At 45.2% G+C, this 18088-nt stretch overlaps 1 protein-coding gene across 1 annotated transcript in view; it reads right to left on the bottom strand.

Moving 5' to 3' along the window:
- The window catches only part of PLEC (plectin), a 285737-nt gene that overhangs the window by 11893 nt on the left and 255756 nt on the right, over positions 1-18088 (bottom strand). The window contains 2 exon segments of the mRNA XM_030220355.1: positions 1826-9112; positions 14522-17902. Coding sequence (XP_030076215.1) covers positions 2798-9112; positions 14522-17902 — 9696 coding nt within the window. The 3' untranslated portion in view covers positions 1826-2797.

Raw genomic sequence — 18088 nt, 5'->3', positions numbered from 1 at the left:
AGAAGACAGACAGGAAAGCAGAAAAGAAAAATTAGGATCAACATGATGGGAAAAATGTCCAGACAACAAAGGTAGAAAAAAAAAGTATTTTATTTTGAATGTATTAACTATGTTAGTTTAGGAAATGTACATTATGGATGTCTTTGTATTATGTTCAGTATAAGAGGAAATGGATTTCTGTTTTTATTTCTCTTATGTTGTGGTACATGCCTAGCTTGACTTCTTGGGGTTCTCAGTTCAATTTTTGTTTTTGTATCTCATTTCTAATTTGTGATCCCATTCTGTATTTGATGAGGGTCTGTCTGTGGTTTGCGTGTGACTGTGGGCATGTAGCTTCTGTCAAGAGATCTGTAGCTGTCCCACTTGCTTTGTTTTACCAGTAGGAGGTGTATTGGTGTATTTGAGCCCAGTGTAATATTTGTAGTGCTACCTATTGATATGTAGGATTCTTGCTATTAGAAGAATAGGAATTAGTGCTCCTGTTGTATGACACAGAGACGTATCTGGACTCGGGCGGTAGGGGGGGCCAGGGCCAGGGGGAGGGGGCACATTTAGCCTCCCCCCACCGATCCCCCCCTGCCATTACCAGACCCCCCCCCCCCCGCTACCAACAACTCTCTCCACCCCCCCTCCCGCCGCCAACCCTCTCCCGCTGCCGTCACTTACCTTTGCTGGCGGGGGACCCCAACCCCCCACCAGCCCAAGTCCTCTCTTCCGTTGCAGGCTGCAAGTTGCAAAGCTTCCTGTTCTTCTGAGTCTGATGTCCTGCACGTACAACGTGCAGGACGTCAGACTCAGTTTCAAATTCTGAGTCTGACGTCCTGCACATGGTACATGCAGGACGTCAGACTCAGAAGAACAGGAAGCTTTGCAACTTGCAGCCTGCAACGGAAAAGATGACCTCGGCTGGCGGGGGTTGGGGTCCCCCGCCAACAAAGATCGGCGACGGGTTGGCGGCGGGATGGGAGGTGGAGAGGGTCATCGGTAGGGGGGTCCAGGTCAAAATCTGCGGGGACCCAGGCCCCTGTGGCCCCACGCAGATAAGCCCCTGGTATGACATATGTTAGGATTTTTTTCAGGTTTTGTATTTTTTCACAATGTGCTTAGTAGTAGAGAGTTTTATTTTGCTTTGGCTCAGATGACGTGAGAATCGGAATATTTTTAAAATGGTGCCTTCCATGTTTTTGAATGCATGTTATTTGTGACTAATTTCATTATCTTTCAAGTGTTTTGTTGCCCTTTTGTCAACTGTCTTCAATAAAAATATTCAACTATAAAGATAACAGAATGATTAAAAACATAATTATCGAACTCTAAACACAATCTTAATACTTGTTTGAAAACTGATGGTGTGCCTTCCAAGCAACCCAGACTGGTCACTCTTGAAGATATTGACTTTAATGGCTCTGACCCAGCACTGCACATCTTATGTTCTTATGTGTTGGACTCGGAGGATTCTCCAGACAGGGCTGGATGATGGATGTAGTATTATTTCTTATTTAAATAAAAAGGGGACAGTCCTTTACTAGAGTAACTCAGAATCAATTGAAAGGCAAAGGACACTTCCCAGATACACCAATAAGAAGACTGGAAACAGCACAACAAAGGAGTTTTCTATTTTGTGCATAACATGCAAACACATGCAGCTTCTTATGCTCAAACACAGCCCAGAAAGAACAAACAGCACCCTCCTTCCTACATCAGGGGTAAACATGAATAGAAACCTATGGAAAAGCAGGCAACAGAGCAGAGGAAGCAGGCAACAGGCAGGCAGAAGACCCATCTACCGATGCAAAGGCATGGGGCAGTCAAAGTGTGGACTTACAGTTACAGGAGCTTCACTGGGTGCTGGAGGCTGAGGAGCTAGAGAGGAGAGGAACTTTCTTTCCAACGGTTACTCTGGAATCAGGAGGCCAGGCATCCTCCTCCCCCCTGACCCCTTCCACTCTCATGCCAGAGAGTAAAGAGCCAGTGGGGAAGATCCAGGCCTAAGGATCTCCTAGTCAATCACCCAAGAGCTGAGCCGAGCTGGGTGACAAATGGTGGCATGTGTGCACTGAATGGAATAAGGAAAGAGGCCAACAGTGTCCCAAAGTCAACAGGCTGTAAGGGTGTTTCTTCTCCATTTGTATGGAAGTGTGGAGTGATATTTGCATAGACAGCAGATCAAAAAGCAAAATATAGTGTCTTCTCTTCAGAATAAGGGTGGGTAGGGCAGTTGTCATAGAAGAAAGCTGGTACAGGTTTTATTTTATATATTTTTTATTGTGTTTTTTTTTCCTTTAATAAAAAGAGTCTCTGGTAAGCTGGATAAGTGCATAGAAGTCCACGGCACCACAGTCTAAAAATTTGGCTTCTCTGTATTTGTCTTGGTTACGCTGGCTTGTCTTCCTCTGTTCTTTCAGTATTTTTTTTATTTTTATTTTTACATTTATTCTGCTCTGCAGATGGTAGACATGCACGCTATTTAACAACTCTTCCCCCAACCCCCTCCCCCCACAAAAAAAATCTTCAACCTTATTAGTGTTCTCTTAGCACTCAATATACAAATACTGTCATAAGAACAAGAATATATTAATATATTAGTCTGGTAATATTTAGTATATTCTCCAGCTTTTCCTTTTTTTGGTTACATTTTAGGCACTGCTTTTGGAGTATGAAAAGAATAAAACATTGAAAAAAATTTCAAAACGAAACTCAAATTATTTTCAGCAAGCAGCTTCACCACATGCAGAGCAGGATAAGTGGAAACATTCCATCGAATGTTTTTGATTTTTGTTTTCCTGTGTGTTTAGGCTCATGCCACAGTGGGATGAGGACCCTGCAGTGCTAAAAAGTCTCTGCTGGTTTCCCAACTACAGCTTCTACTCAGGCTGGCCAAGGCAAGAGCCAGTTCAGCTGTATCAATAGTGTTCTCTTGTGGAGTGGCAGTGTATCTGCGCCCATAGCTTGAGGAGGAGTAAGAGGAGGATGAGAAATTCATGGAGAAACCAGAGTTACCTGTTGCATCAAAGCTACCTCGCCTGGAGCCAGACCGTGACCCAGTTCTGGAACCAGATCTGGAACCAGAAGTGGAACCAGAGCCACTGACATTATATGGGCTATAATAGCCTTTGCTGGATGTGGATGAGGCTTCCAGAAGTCTCAGCCCACTGCCATCCTCAATCATGCTTTTGTCCATCGCCTCTTTATAGGAGATCTTCAGCTTAGTTTTTGGGCAAGTGAGATACTTGGAGTAAGTATTGACATCCCGCAGCTTCTGTGCAGTGCGTGCATCAATGGTACCCTTTCGCAAAGCTTCATCTAGGTTGACACGGGTAGGGAGATCTGGTTCAATCAGTCCGCCTGTCAGGTACTGCACCTCCAGGAAGCGTTGGCCAGCTTCATAGTACAGCCAGCCCTTCTTCAGGGCTTGTGCAGCGGACATTTTTGTCTTGGTTCTTGGATCTTCAAAACCACTGTAGGCCTTTTGGGCAAGGTTAATTCTATCTACCATAATTTTGTCAACAAGGCCCTTGTTTACGGCATCAGTGACAGAGAATTTCTGCCCAGTGTTGATGTCAATGATACCTCCAGTGCAGGCTTGAGCTTCCAGTAACCGCTGGCCAGTAATATTATCTACAAGGTTGCGATGCATGGCTTCTGTGATGGATACTTTTTCAAGAGTGTCAGTATCCAAAATACCAGCAATTGGGCCTGTCTCCTCATTCGGGTCACTCCATGAGGACAGTTGTGTTCTTGCAGCTGCTGGGCTTACAGGATAAGAGGAAGATGACCCAACAGAGGAAGATCTTGAACGGAAACCACTCATGTTGCCTGACAACATGTCTGCAAACTCAGTGATGGACAGAGTGCCTGCACGATACTGGTCTAAGGAGGCCTGGTCTATAAGGCCCTTTGCAATGGCATCATCAATATCATATTGTCTCCCTGATCTTCTGTCAGTAATGATTGACTTGACAACACCATCTGAGGAGGAGATAGTAACTTCTTCCCACTCACATTCCTGCTCTGAAAGTTCTGTGTAGGTTTGCTGATCAATGAGACCTTTGCGATAAGCCTCATATACAGACATTTCTTTGCCAGTCTCAGGATCTACAATAACCACCCTACGCTTGCGGACTGATGACTTTGAAGAAGTCTTTCTCTCACGCTTCTTCTCCTTCAGTGGCAAAAGGCAGAGTCCAGTTTCTGGATCTGTAATACACCTTTCCATGAGCTGAAGGTAAGTAAGATTCTCTTCTGTATTAGGATCAAAAAATCCCTTGGTGTCATCACTAGGATCAGAAAGGATCTCATTCATTTCCTCATCAAAAAGACCTCTCTTATAGGCCACTTCTACTGGGAGGCGATGGCTTTCCTCTGGATCAATGATGCCGCCTGTGGCAATCTGAGCTTCGAGTAAACGAATTCCATGATCTTTTAGAATTAGCCCTTTCTTCATGGCTTGGAAAAGGGAAATCAGCTTGCCAGAGTAAGGATCTTTATAACCAATCACCGCTCTCTCAGCTGATAGCAGCTTGTCTTTGAACTCTGTGCCTACAATGCCCATTCGTACTGCATCTTCCACTGCTAACTTGAGACATTTAATTGGATCAATCACATAACCTGTTGCTGCCTGTGCTTCTAGGAGTTCAAAGGCTGTTCCAGGTCTTATGAATCCCTTTTTCATTGCCTGATAGACAGAAAACCTCTCTTTGGTAGCCTCAACATAGACTCCAGCAATACAACTTGTGCCTTCCAGAAACTTTTGGAGGTTTCTTGAAACCTCTTCTATAGACGTCAACCCTTCCTGGAGCCTCTGGGCTGTAGTTTCATCCATGACTTGTGAACGGATCAGCTCTTCCACACTAATCTGTTTTCGCAAACCTTTGAAAGTTAGCTTTCTCTTGTCTGAAAGTGGCAACAGGTAAAGATGACTATTTTCATCTTGTCTGCATCTTTTGAGGAGCTGCAAGTAACTGAGTTTCTCATCAGTGGTTGGATCAATGTAGCTTCTTATTTCACTTGGCTCTGAAAGTCTGTCATAAGTCTCTCTATTTAAATAGCCACGCTGGTAAGAAATTTCTAGTGATAGGTGGAATCCAAAGCGTGGATCAATGATACCACCTGTAGCTAGCTGGGCATCCAATAATTTCAAGGCTTGCTCTGAGGGAATCAGATCCTTTTTCATGGCCTGGAAGAGGGAGATCATTTGCTCACTGTAGGGATCTCGGTAGCCTGTGACAGCTCTTTCAGCTGAGAGAAGTCTGTCATGTAATTCAGGTCCAACCACCCCTTTTCTGACAGCTTCATCAACTGTCAGCATCTCATTCTTCACAGGATCTATAATGAAGCCAGTGGCAGCCTGAGCATCCAGCAATGCATGTGCTACTTCAGGTGAGATAAGACCTCTCTTCAGTGCTTGATAGAAACTAATTATCTCTTTGGTGGTAGGTATTTGGATGCCTGCAACACAGCCTGTTCCATACAAATATTTCCAGATTGTCTCCATCCGTATAATCTCTTGAATGGTTTTGGTTCCATGCTTCAGCATGTTATAGATATCAAGAGTAATAATCTTGGACTCATAAAGTTCTTCAGCAGTGATCCTCCGGCGGACAAAATCATAGGAGTGTAAATCATTCTGTCTAACAATTTCTGTCTTTTCAATGATCTCAATGATGATGATAATCATGCGCTCTTTTGTAAGTTGACCAGAACGGAATTCTTTCATCAGTCTTTCCCTTTCATCAGCTGGGATTAAGTCCGACTGCATTAATTCCCACATGGTCATAGAAGACCCTGCCATGGTGCCCACAGGGATATCAATCTTGGTCTCCTCAAACACCTTCTTAGCTTCTGACTCACTGTATTTTGGAGCAGCCTCCACTGCTGCAGGCTTTTCTTGCTTACTTAAGGAGAGGAGATACAAGCCTGTCTCTGGGTCTTTAATACATCTCTTCTTTAGCTGCAGGTAGGTAAGGTTCTCTTGGGTGTTGGGGTCAAAAAAACCTTTAGTGTCATCACTTGGGTCAGACAGGATCTTGTTCATTTCTTCATCAAAGTAACCCCGCTTGTAGGCAATATCTATAGGGACACGATGGCTGTGCACTGGGTCAATGATGCCACCTGTGGCTATTTGAGCTTCTAGAATTCGAATTCCATGATTCTTAAGAATAAGTCCCTTTTTCATAGCTTCAAAAACTGAGATGGTTTTTCCCGAGTATGGGTCTTTATATCCAGTCACTGCTTTTTCAGCAGAGAGAAGCTTTTCATGTAGTTCTGGTCCGACAAGGCCAGCTTTCACAGCCTCATTAACGTATAGCTTTTGATTTTTCACTGCATCAGTTATGAAACCAGTAGCAGCTTGGGCTTCCAGAAGAACAAGAGCTGTGCCTGGCCTAAGCAAGTCTTTTTCCATGGCGTGATAGATGTTCATTTTTTCTTTGGTGTCTTCTAAGAAGACTCCAGCAATGCAGTCACTGCCTTGAAGGTATCTCTGCACAGAGTCAGTCTCAGAGATCTCTTTCACCGATTTTGTGCCTTCTTTGAGTTGGTCATACTGTTTCTTATTAATTATATTGGATTCCAGCAGCTCAACTGCAGGAACTGGAGCTCGAAGGCCACTAAATGTCAGTCTTTCTTGTTTCTTTGTTTCAGTTTCCTCAATGATTGTGATCATTATTTTAATAATCTTTTCAATTGTGACTTTTCCAGTCTTATATTGCCTAAGTAGTTCTCTCTTCTGTTCTTCAGTGAAATATTCAGAGTTAATCAGTTCCCAGATGGTAACAGTTTTGCCTTTAAAAGGGCCACTTGGGACTTCCACTGTTGCCTGTTTGAGCGCATCTTTGGCTTGGTTGTCAGTGTAGATTTCTTCCTGTTGGGATTGTATTGCACGTTCTGATAGTGGCAAAATATAAAGGCCAGTCTTTTTATCCAAACTGCATTTCTTCTGCAACTGGGAATAGGTGACGTTCTCCTGAGTGTTAGGATCATAGAAGCGCTGGGTTTCATCAGTGGGGTTTGTTAAGGAATTATTTGTCTCTTCATCTAAGTATCCTCTTTTGCAGGCAACATCAAGTGGAACCCGGTGGCTATTTACAGGGTCAATTATGCCACCTGTGGCAAGCTGGGCATCTAGAAGACGAATTCCATTTTCATTAGGGATCAGGCCTCTTTTCAGAGCTTGGAACAGAGAGATAGTATTGCCTGTGTAAGGATCTTTATAACCTGTTACAGCTTTCTCAGCAGACAAAAGCTTCTCATTGAATTCAGGACCAACAACACTGGCTTTAACAGCCTCTTCAACAGGGAACTTCTCATTCTTAACTGGATCAATTATGTAGCCAGTGCCTGCCTGAGCTTCAAGAAGATTATAAGCGACCTCTGGCTTCAACAGATTTTTCTTTAGGGCATCATAGAAAGACAGCTTTTCCCCAGTGGGTTCTACCAGGACACCTGCAATGGCGGTGGTTCCTTTTAGGTATTTCTTAACAGAGTCTATCTCAGAAACTTCTTTCACGGTCTTCTTGCCCTGGTGCAATTCATTGTAGAGATCTTTGTCAAGGATTTTACTTTCTACTAGTTCAGCTGCTGGCACAGGAGCTCGGAGGCCATCAAAGCACAGTTGTTTCTTCTTCTCGTTCTCCTCCACCACAGTGATGATGATCTTGATGATCTTCTCCACTGTAATTTTCCCAGTTTTATACTGACGGATGAGATCTCGTCTCTGGTCTTCAGTGAAGTACTCTGAGTTAATGATTTCCCAGATGGTGACAGTCTTTCCCTTAAATTTACCAAATGGTGCAGACACAGTGGCTTTCTTAAATACGTCTTTGGCTTCTGCGTCTGTGTAAACCAGTTCTCCTTTTGCTGCTTTATCTGTAAGGGGAAGCAGGCAGAGACCCGTCTCTGGATCTGTCACACACCTCTCCATCAACTGCAAGTAGGTGAGGTTCTCTTGGGTGTTGGGGTCAAAAAATCCTTTGGTGTCATCAGAGGGGTCTGATAAGACTTCGTTCATCTCTTCATCAAAGTAGTTACGTTTGTAGGCAACTTCCAGTGGTACGCGATGACTATCAACAGGATCAATGATACCTCCAGTCGCAATCTGGGCTTCAAGAAGACGAATGCCATGGTCTCTTACAATGAGGTCCTTCTTCATGGCCTGGAAAAGGGATATCTTATCTCCAGTGTAGGGATCTTTATAGCCTGTAACTGCCCTTTCAGCAGAAAGCATTTTATTGTGTAGCTCAGGACCAATGACATTTTCCTTCACAGCTTCATTAACTGAGAGTCTTTCATTCTTCACAGGGTCAATTATGAAGCCAGACGCAGCCTGAGCTTCCAATAAAATAAGAGCAGTGCCAGGAGTTAAGAGCTTTCTCTTCGTGGCTTCATAGATACTCATCTTCTCGTTGCTTGGCTTCAACAGCAAACCAGCAATACTGCTCTTCCCTTTCAAGTATTTCTTAATGTCATCTCTTTGGGAAATCTCCTCCACTGTCACTTGGCCCCTCTTCAGCTTCTCTAAAGTGTCTTTGTTCAGGATACCTGCATTGCTCAACTTCTCTGCTGTCACCTTCTGTCGCAAGCCATCAAACCCTAGTTCTGTCATTCCATTTTGAGCAAGGCCATCTACAGCATCTCTGCCATTGGGCATAGCTTTGGTTTGTGAACTACCAGCAAGGTCATCAGTCTGGATCATCATCTCTCTAGTTTGGGCCAGAGCTATTCTGTGTTCTTCCTCCAGCTGTTCAAGTTTTTCTCTGAGTTTTCTGTTCTCATCTGCTAGAAGCTTCTCCTGTTCCTGTCTCCTCTTGTCCAGCTGGTGTAGCTCATCCTGCTTATGACGGACACTCTCCTCAGCCTCCTTTTGTTTTTTCATAGCTTCGCCCATGCTGGCTTTCAGTTGCTGCTTCTCTTCTTCTAGCTGTTTCAGCTGGTGCTCCTGTTCTTGTTTCAGCTTCTGAGCTTTGCGGACTTCGTCTTCATACAGATTCTCTAGCTTAGCTTTCTCTTTTTCAATGTACTTCTCCTTCTCAAGCAGGAGATGCTTCTCAGTTAAAAAGGTTGTTTGGAGGACTTGAGTCTCCTGGCGCAGCTGTTCTTGCTGAGCCACCTGCATCTATGAAAACAAAAGGGCACACAGTGGAAAAATGTGTTAACTGGAGATCCATTTATACATGTTGCAGAACTATTACAGACAAACATGGGATGGGGAGAACACTCCATCTGTCAGTGAGGAAGAGGCTGTCAGGAAGAGGATTTAGACCACAGACTGCATCACCTGCAGCCTCTTCTATTTCACTGCAATGGTAAAAGGCAATATTGCAGGGAAGGAGGATGCCTTAAAACAACTTTTACTGTCATTCTCCCATTACTGAATATTGAACATAAAACTGTTGTTTTAAATGTGTCTGCTCTATAGTTGCCCATTCATATTTGTTTAACCATCTGTGAAAATATCTATTTTAGTACACCTAAGGGGTAATTTCGTAACTTGACACAGACATTAATACTTACATATTTTCCCCTGTGCAGATACTGGCAAATTTTCAAAATAAATATAAGCACATACTTTTGTTTTGAAAATTACCCTGGGAATTTATGTACTGACATTTACACCTGCTCTATAGCATGAACACATTTTATGCTTATGTGTGTTTTCAAATAAATGCCCACAAATGCAAACCTCTCTCAAACACTACCTTCAGGAATAGCTCCACTCAGTTCAGGTGAAGTGCTTATCCCAAACATTACCCCTCTTATTCCTCCCACAGCTAAGGGATCCCTCTTTGCTTGTCCTAGGCTTTACCCCTCACTCCCCACAGCTAAGGATCCTCTGTGCTTATCTCAGATTTTACCCCTCATTCCCTCACAGCTAAGGATCCTCTGTGCTTATCCCAGGCTCTACTTCCAAAGGAGGGGCATAGCCAGACAACAGATTTTGGGTGGGCCTAGGCAAGAAGTGGGTGGGCACCACGTGTTCTCCCCCCATCCCACCAAAAAATATCTCAGCTAGCAGGAAAATGCTTATTTCCACCTTGGCAGTCTGCAGCAGGCATGCGCTGAAAACTGAGCATGCACAGGTGCCAGTATTGTGGAGAGTAGCATTTTCTTTACCATCAGAGGGAAGTCTTCAGCTGGCAGAGCTTGGGACCCCCACCATCTACCGCTAAATTTGTGTTACTTTTGGGTGGGTCTGAGCCCTAAGTGGCTGGGCCCTGGCCCACCTGTGGCTATGCCACTGTTCCAAAGGGCTGAATATCCTCTGAGCTTATCTGAGGTGCCGATGCACAAAAGCAGCCGTAAAATACTGCTGCATTGGTAAAATGTAGTGACTTGCAAACAGGGAGCGATCCACAAAGGGGATCGCATGGAAATAAGCTGCATGGATTCCCCTTTGTGCATCGCTTGCTGTTTGCAAGTCCGAGCTGTCAAATGCATTTGACAGCTCTGATGCACTGGACCCCCGGCCCCCCCCAGGCAAAATTCCCTGGTGGTCCAATGGTCGTCTGGTGTATCCCAGGCCTCCCCCCATGCCTCCCGAACCCCCCTCCTCCGCCCCACAAATTCCCTTGTACTTTGGTGGACCCCGGACCTCCCTGGGTGCCTCTTGCTTCCTCCTCATACTTCCCAACCCCCCAGTCCAGTGGACTGCACCCCCCCAACTGACTCTGGTGGTCTAGCAAACCCCCTCCCTCCTCTCCTGCCCTCCCCGATACCTTAAAAAAAGCTGGGCAGGAACAAAACCTCCTCCCTCCCGCCTCGGCGCCGTCTCTTCCAAAATAGCAGTACCCAGCCCCTACCCAGTGAATTATGGGAAGCACCAGGCAGGGCTATGCACCTCCGTTTGTGCAGGCCTGGCCCCGATGCAGGAGGGTGGAAGATATTGCTCCCACCCTCCTGCCTCTATCTTTTTTCAGGTACCCGGGGAGGGATCGGGAGGAGAGGATCGGGGTTACTAGACCACCAGGGCCTTTCTTGCCTCAGGGGGGCGGGGGGGGGGGGGGGAGGGATCACAGTCCACTTTGACCACCAGGGACTTTTTTGGGGGGGGGGGGAGTCAGGAGGCGGTCCACTGAACCACCAGGAATGCCAAAAAGCTCGGGGGTGGGGTGTCCATGTATGAGTGCCTACCTTATGGGGGGCAGACTGATTGCACTACTATACAGTGCAAGCAGACTGCTGACCATAACAACAGGTCCAGAGCTGATGTAAAATTTTGCATGTTAAAGGTAGGTGCTCTGTGCAAAGAACTGTTTGTGCATTACTTGGAATGCTCAGTTTTGTATAGGGTTTTTGGTAGCTTCTAATGGCACACGTTAAAGCCACATAAAACCCTTTTGTGCATTACTTGCTAAATAACGTTTGCTTTACACTGGCTACAACCAGCCTAAAGCAAATGTTAACAGCACGGTAAGCTTTGTGCATCAGGTCCAGAGTCTTTTTTGAGTTCTCTTGCTGTTTTTGTCTCTACATCTCTGAAACAGTCATTCCAGGAAATGAAATTTAACCTGGCCTTTGTGTTCACACTTTCACTGTAGAGGTCCCAGGTACATAAACAAAAGTGTTTTTACCCTAAATTTAGACCCCTTGTGAAAATAAAGATCAAATCTGGGCACATTTTTTATTGGGAAATCGAAGAACTGACATGCATAATACATCAAAGTGACACACTTCAACACAGGACTCTTTCTTCAGTCTAGTAGCAGAGCCTAGACCTGTGGCTCATCCTCTTAGAGCAAGACAATCTCTCATCAACTCAGTCACAGTTGAGGGATATCATGAATAAGGTGACTATGGACCATCATATCAAAACTTCAACCTTGCTACTGTTTGTTCACCTTCCCTTAGCATTCACTTTCCATATACTGTACTGTGGTACCTTTAATCAGATGCACAGAAGAATTATCCAGAGATGCTACTCTATGTGAATGTCACAGAGCTAGAAAAGCGGTGGCATGGTCTTCACAGCTAACGTACATCCTCATCTCTGAATCATTCTCATCTTGGTCCGAAACAAGGTAAAACAGCCTGCAAGTTGTCCTGTTTTGTCAAGTACCAGTACGTGAATACATGAAGTTGCAAAGACAGGAGTAAGGGCAGAGAGAAAATGAACCACCATGCTGGAGATTGTCATTAATTGAAAAAAACTCTTCCCCATGCTACCGGCCTTAACTTGTTTGTTTGTCAGCTGGATTTAGATAGTGAATGCTTAGGAGAGACAAGAGGTTGAATCAGTAGCACGAGCTGAATGGAGCCTCCAGGCTGGCATTGCTCCTCACATGTTTCATGTTTATGCAAATTCACCTGTTTCACAACCGAGTACATCCTTGGTCTTAACTCCCAGTCCTCGAGGGCTACCAACAGGTCAGGTTTTCAGAATATCCCTAATGAATACTATATGCATGAGAAAACTTTGCATGCCTACTACCTCCATTGTATGCAAATCTCTCAGGCATATTCATTATATCCTAATATATACAATCATTGACCATTTGTTTTAATACAACTTACCTTTATTGAATAATAAACCATACGCTATATAAAACTAATAAAAACTCTCTGGCTAACTACCTGTTGACTGAATCACCATACATTTGAGCGATTTATCTCCTTAAGCAGTCAATTATGAGAAATCAACATTGGTCCCATGCTCATCCAAATTTTACAGGGCTATATTTTAGTCCATGACTTTCCAAACGTGTTGCTCATGAAATGATGCTACTGTTCAAACTCTGTATCACCTCACAATGCTGATTCTTTTCTGTCCAGTGGCTCGATATTAACACACTTCAAACTGTATTTATCTACTTCAGCTCACAAGTTCACAGTCCCACAGGGATTTTCACCAAAGTCTTTCTTCATCTTCAGACTTTGCCTCAGCATAACGTTGTGTTTCACCAGATGGCGCAACCAGGAGACTAAACTATAACGATAAAATTACTTTCAAATATTCAACAACATCTGAAATCCCTACTATACAAAACATATTTCACTTGTCATACGTATATTTTTTAAAACGTGCTTGGACTACACCAGGAAAGGACAAGCCTTTGGGTGCTCCAAACTGCAGAGCTCCCCCTCTGGCTATCAGCGGAAATGACATCCATATATACTACTATTTACAGGTGTTGCCGCTCAATTTCCTTGTTCAGGCCATTTGGCTCTACTGTGTTCCAAGAAAATATCAATTTTTGTTCCCTCCTATGTAGAATTGTAGATATGTTTCCCCCGTCTCAGCAAATACTTTGCAGAACTACAAATTTTAAATCAAACGCTTCATGCTGAACTTTACGCCAATGATTCACCAATGGCGCTTCTTCCTTGCCTAATCTCAAATTACTCAAATGTTGCTCTATTCTCATTTCCGCTGATAGCACCAGTTACCAGAGGGAGAGCTCTGAAGCTTGGAGCACCCGAACACTTGTCCTTTCCTGATGTAGTCCCAGCAAGTTTTTTTTTTAATATATGTATGGTATATGAAATATGTTTTGTAAGGTGGGAGGGGGGGGGGGGTTAGATTTTATTGAGTATTTGAAAGTAATTTATCATTATAGTTTAGTCTCCTGATGATGCCATCTGGTGAAATGCAACGTTATTTTGAGGCTAACTCTGAAGATGAAGAAAGACTGGTGGAAATCCCTGTAGGACTGTGAACTTGTGAGCTGAAACGGATAAGTAAACTTTGGAGCATGTTAATATCAAGTCACTGGACAGAACAGAACCAGCATTGTGAGGTGATATGTAGTTTGAACAGTAACATCATTTCATGAGCAGCAAGTTTGGAAAGTCATGGATTAAAATATAGCCCTGTAAGAGATGGATGAGAATGTGACTAATGTTGATTTCTCATAATTGACTGCTTAAAGAGACAAATCGCTCAGGTTTATTATGTATGGTGATTCAGTCAACAGGTAGTCAGCCAGAGAGATTTTATTAGTTTTATATAGAGTGTGGTACATTATTCAATAAAGACAAGTTGTATTAAAACAAATGGTCAATGACTGTCTATATTAGGATATAATTGCTTTAATCATTGTTTAGTAGGAAGCCCTGGTGATGTGTTGGAGGCATATTAATTAGGAATATCCTGAAAACCTGACCAGTTTCTAGCCCTCAAGAACAGTAAATACCACTTGAGAAAGTGGCGTTGCAAGGATGGTAGATTATTACTGTGGAAAGGTCTACACAGGTAACTAATTCTGAGGTGAACAGTGATGAAGGAGGGGAAGATAATTAATGGGGATCTGGAAGCAAAGAACTTTCATCATTAGTCTTATTTTTAAAAAGCAGTGCTACAAGCTAACTCCATGTCGTCACAGTATATTACTCCAATCCAGTCCGATGCTTGTACTACCACAAAATGTTAGAAGATAGGAGTTAAAAAATAGGAGTGGACTAACATCAAATGGCATGGAGTGTAAACACTGCCCTTCTATACAAAGAGGTCTGGTATATACAACCCATGTCACTGCTGAGATATGAAGGTCCCCAACAACATAATGTCAAAGCTGTTAAAGTTAGGTACCTCTTGTGAATTTTTCTGCAACAGCTCAGCTTCCTGCTTCAGCTTCTCCTTCTCATGCTCCAGCTCAGCAATGGCTCTCCTGAGTTCTTCCGCTTCCTTGCCACTCTGCTGCCTTTGGATCTCCAGGGACTGCACCACAACCATCCTTTCCTTGGTGGCCAATTCAGTCTGGTGCAGCTTGTTGCCGAAGTCCTCAGCTTGCTTCTTGAACTTCTTGGCATCCTCCTCTGCTTTGGCCTGGGCTTTGCTCATCTCCAGCACCTGCAGCTTGAGACGTTCAGCCTCGGCTGTGATCTCTAGCTGCTGTCTGCGTTCAGCTTCAAGGCTCTTCTGGAAGCCCTCAGTCTCTTTGGCTAGTTGCTGTTCTATTTGTTCCTTGTCTTCCTGGAACTTCCTTGCTTGTTCTTGGGCCAGCTCCTTTTGCTTCTGCAACATATCTGCCTCTGCCTTCAGCCTGGTGGCCTCCTGAATTGCTTGCATCTTTTCCTTCAGCATCTTCTCAGCTAAGGCTCGTTGGTTGGCCAGGTCATCTTCTGCCAGTTTCCTCATGCGGGCTGCCTCCTGTGCTTCAATGCTCAGGCGTGCTGCTTCCTCAGCCACCTGCCTCATCTTCTCGGCCTCTTCTGCCAGGAACTTCTGTGTACTGTCTTTGTCTTTCATGATGAGCATTTTGTTCTCCTCTTCAATCCTCAGTTTCAGTTTGATCAGCTCTTCCATCTGTATTTTGACTTTGAAGAGCTCCTCTTCCACCTGAGCCTTCTGACGCATGGCGTCGGTCACTTCTTCTTTTAGGCGCTGTGACTCATCATCCAGGAGGGTCTTCTGGTGGTCTGTCTCCTCCAGCTGCAGCTTGACCTTGGTCAACTCTTGCTCCACCTGGGCTTTCTGCCTCAATGTTTTCTCTGCAAACTTCTTGTGCTTGTCCATCTCTTCATCTGCTAGCTGCTTCTGTTTGAGTGCTGCCTGTTCTGCATGGGCTCTCTTAGCAGCTTCAAGTTCTGCCTCCTTCCGAAGCTTTTCTGCTTCATCCTGAGCTTGGGCTTTGGCCTGGGCTTCCTCTTCAGCCCGCTGCTTCATACGTTCTGCTTCCTCCACCTGCTGGCGTGACAGAGCGGCTTCCTGCTCAGCTCGCATACGGGCATAATCGGCATCTTCTGCAGCTCGCTTGGCCCTTTCAGCTTCTTCCTTCAGCTTATCTAGGATGCTCTTCTCTTGTTTTCTGGTCTGCAGCATCTCCTGCTCCTTCTGCTGGACGATGGCAGCATGTGCCTTCTCCTCAGCTTCAATCTTCTTAAAAGCAGCTTCCTGAGCCAGTTGAATCTGCCGTTCTGCCTCCTTCTCTGCCAACTCCTTCTGTCTTTTGGCCTCTTCTGCTTTAGCTTTCAGGCGTTCTACCTCTTCCAAGGCTGCCTTGCGTTGACGTGCAGCCTCCTGCTCATCTGCCAGGATCTTTCTGACTTTTTCTTCTGCTTCCTTCCTGCGCTGTTCTTCCTCCAGAGCCAGCTGTCTCTGCTTTTCTGCCTCTTGCTCTGCTTTCTCCTTACTGCGATGAGTCTCTTCAGCAATATTCTTGAGCTGGTTCAGCTCCAGTTCTAAGTCAGACTTGCCTGAGGAGGCTTTCTCAAAGTTGAGCTTGAGAATGCGAATTTCTTCTTCTATAATTCGCCTCTGTCTCAGCGTGTCTTCTACAATGTTCTTCTGCCTCTCCAGCTCATTATCAGAGGATTTTTTCAGCAGGATAATTTTCTCTTCAATATCTTGTTTGTGTTGGGTGGCCTGCTCTTCCAACAACTTCCTCTGATAGGCTTCATCCTCTGCCAGTCTTCTGAGACGCTCATTCTCTGCTTCTTTCTCCTTCAAGGCAATCTCGGCTTCAGTCTTTAGGCGAGTGGCTTCATTGATAGCGGCAAGCTTTTCTTTAAGAATTCTTTCAGCCTCAGCTCGTTGGCGAGCAGCTTCACCCTCTGCTATTTGGCGCTGCCTTTTGGCTTCCTCTGATAGAGCACGTAACCTGGCTGCTTCTTCAGCCAGCTCTCTTAACTTGCTGGCCTCAACCTCCAGCATGTGCTTGGATTTCTCAGTGTTAGATCTGGACTCTTCCTCTGCCCTGGACTTGCTTTCCAGGAGGATCTCCATCTCTGCCCGCACTTTAGCTAGCTCTTCCTCCATTTTTTTTCTTTTCTGGATGGCCTCGTTAACCTCATTCTTCAAGCGGAAGAGCTCCTCCTCAAGGAGAAGACGCTGCTGCTCACCACTTTCTGTATCAGCCTTCAAGCGGATCAGTTCTTGCTCAGCAGAGAATTTCTGCTGGGCAGTGGCATCAGCTAATTTCCTTTGCTTCTCCAATTCATCTTCGGCAAGTTCTTTTTGGCGTAAAGCAGATTCTTCAGCCTTTGCCCTTTTTCTGGCTTCCCGCTCAGCATCCTCTTTTTGCTTTTCTGCTTCCTCCTGAGCCAAAGTCTTTTTGTGGGCCACCTCCTCTGCCTGGAGCCGGAGGCGCAAGGCTTCATTGGCCTTCTGGTGCCATTTCTCCAGCTCTTTCTCAGCCTCCTCTCTTGCCTTCTCTGCTTCCTCATGCTGCTTCTTCAAGCGCTCTGCCTCTTCTTGCAGGTGGGTGACTGTGATGTGTTCCTGCTTTAGGGATAGCTCCAGCTGTGCTGTCTTCTCTGCGAAAGACATGCGCTTACTATTCAGTTCAGCAGCAGCACTTTGCTGTGCCACCTCTTGCGCTACCTTGATCTGTCTTTCCTTCTCAACCTCTGCTTGTTTCATCCTCCTTTCAGCCTCTTCCGCCTGGCTCCGGAACTTTTGCAGGTCTTCCATGGCTCTCTGTTTCTCGCGTGCTGCGTCTTTCTCAGCCTGGACCTTGCGCTTTAGCTCCTCCTCGGCCTCCCTCTTCTTCTGCGACTCGTCCTTCACCTGCCTCCTGAGCCGCTCGGCCTCTTCCTGAGCTGCCTTCTTCTGCCGCTCGGCCTCCTCCGCCCGAGCCCTCAGTTCTTGCAGCTCATCCTCGGCACTGGCCTTTTGCTTCTGCATGGTCTCCAGCTGCAGGCGGACAATATGGATTTCCTCCTCGATCTTTCTGCGGTTGTATTCAGCCTCCTCAATTTTTTTTGCCTTGGACTTGATCTCCATGTCAGAATTCTGCCGCAGTTGCTGCAGCTCCTGCTGGATGGTCTGCTTCTGCTGCTCAGCATCTACGGCCACTACTTCCCGCTTGCTGACTTCCTCCTGCATGCGCCGCTGGAGCTCCTCTGCCTCCTTCTCTGCCTGGGCTTTGGCCTTGGCATGAGCCTCTGCCAGCTGCGTCTGCTTTTCCAACTGGGCCTCCACCTCCGCCAGCCGTCTCCTCTCCTCCTCCTTCAGCTTCTCAGCAGCTTTCTGGAGGGGAAGATGAGGAAAATTAAAGGGAAAGGGGTAGGAAGGGGGAGGAAAAGAGGAAAATAAAATAAAACTGATGGAAAACTGATGAACTCAAATATACAGTATGAAAGTTAAAACATAAATGGTTTAACATAAGAGGGTTAGAGAAGGTGTATGTAAAATGGCACACAGCACCCTAAAGGC

This window comes from Microcaecilia unicolor, chromosome 1 (assembly GCF_901765095.1).
Source record: "Microcaecilia unicolor chromosome 1, aMicUni1.1, whole genome shotgun sequence".
NCBI classification, from domain to species: Eukaryota; Metazoa; Chordata; class Amphibia; order Gymnophiona; family Siphonopidae; genus Microcaecilia; species Microcaecilia unicolor.
The sequence above is the reverse complement of the archived record's forward strand: the minus strand, read 5'-3'. Positions and strand labels throughout refer to the sequence as shown.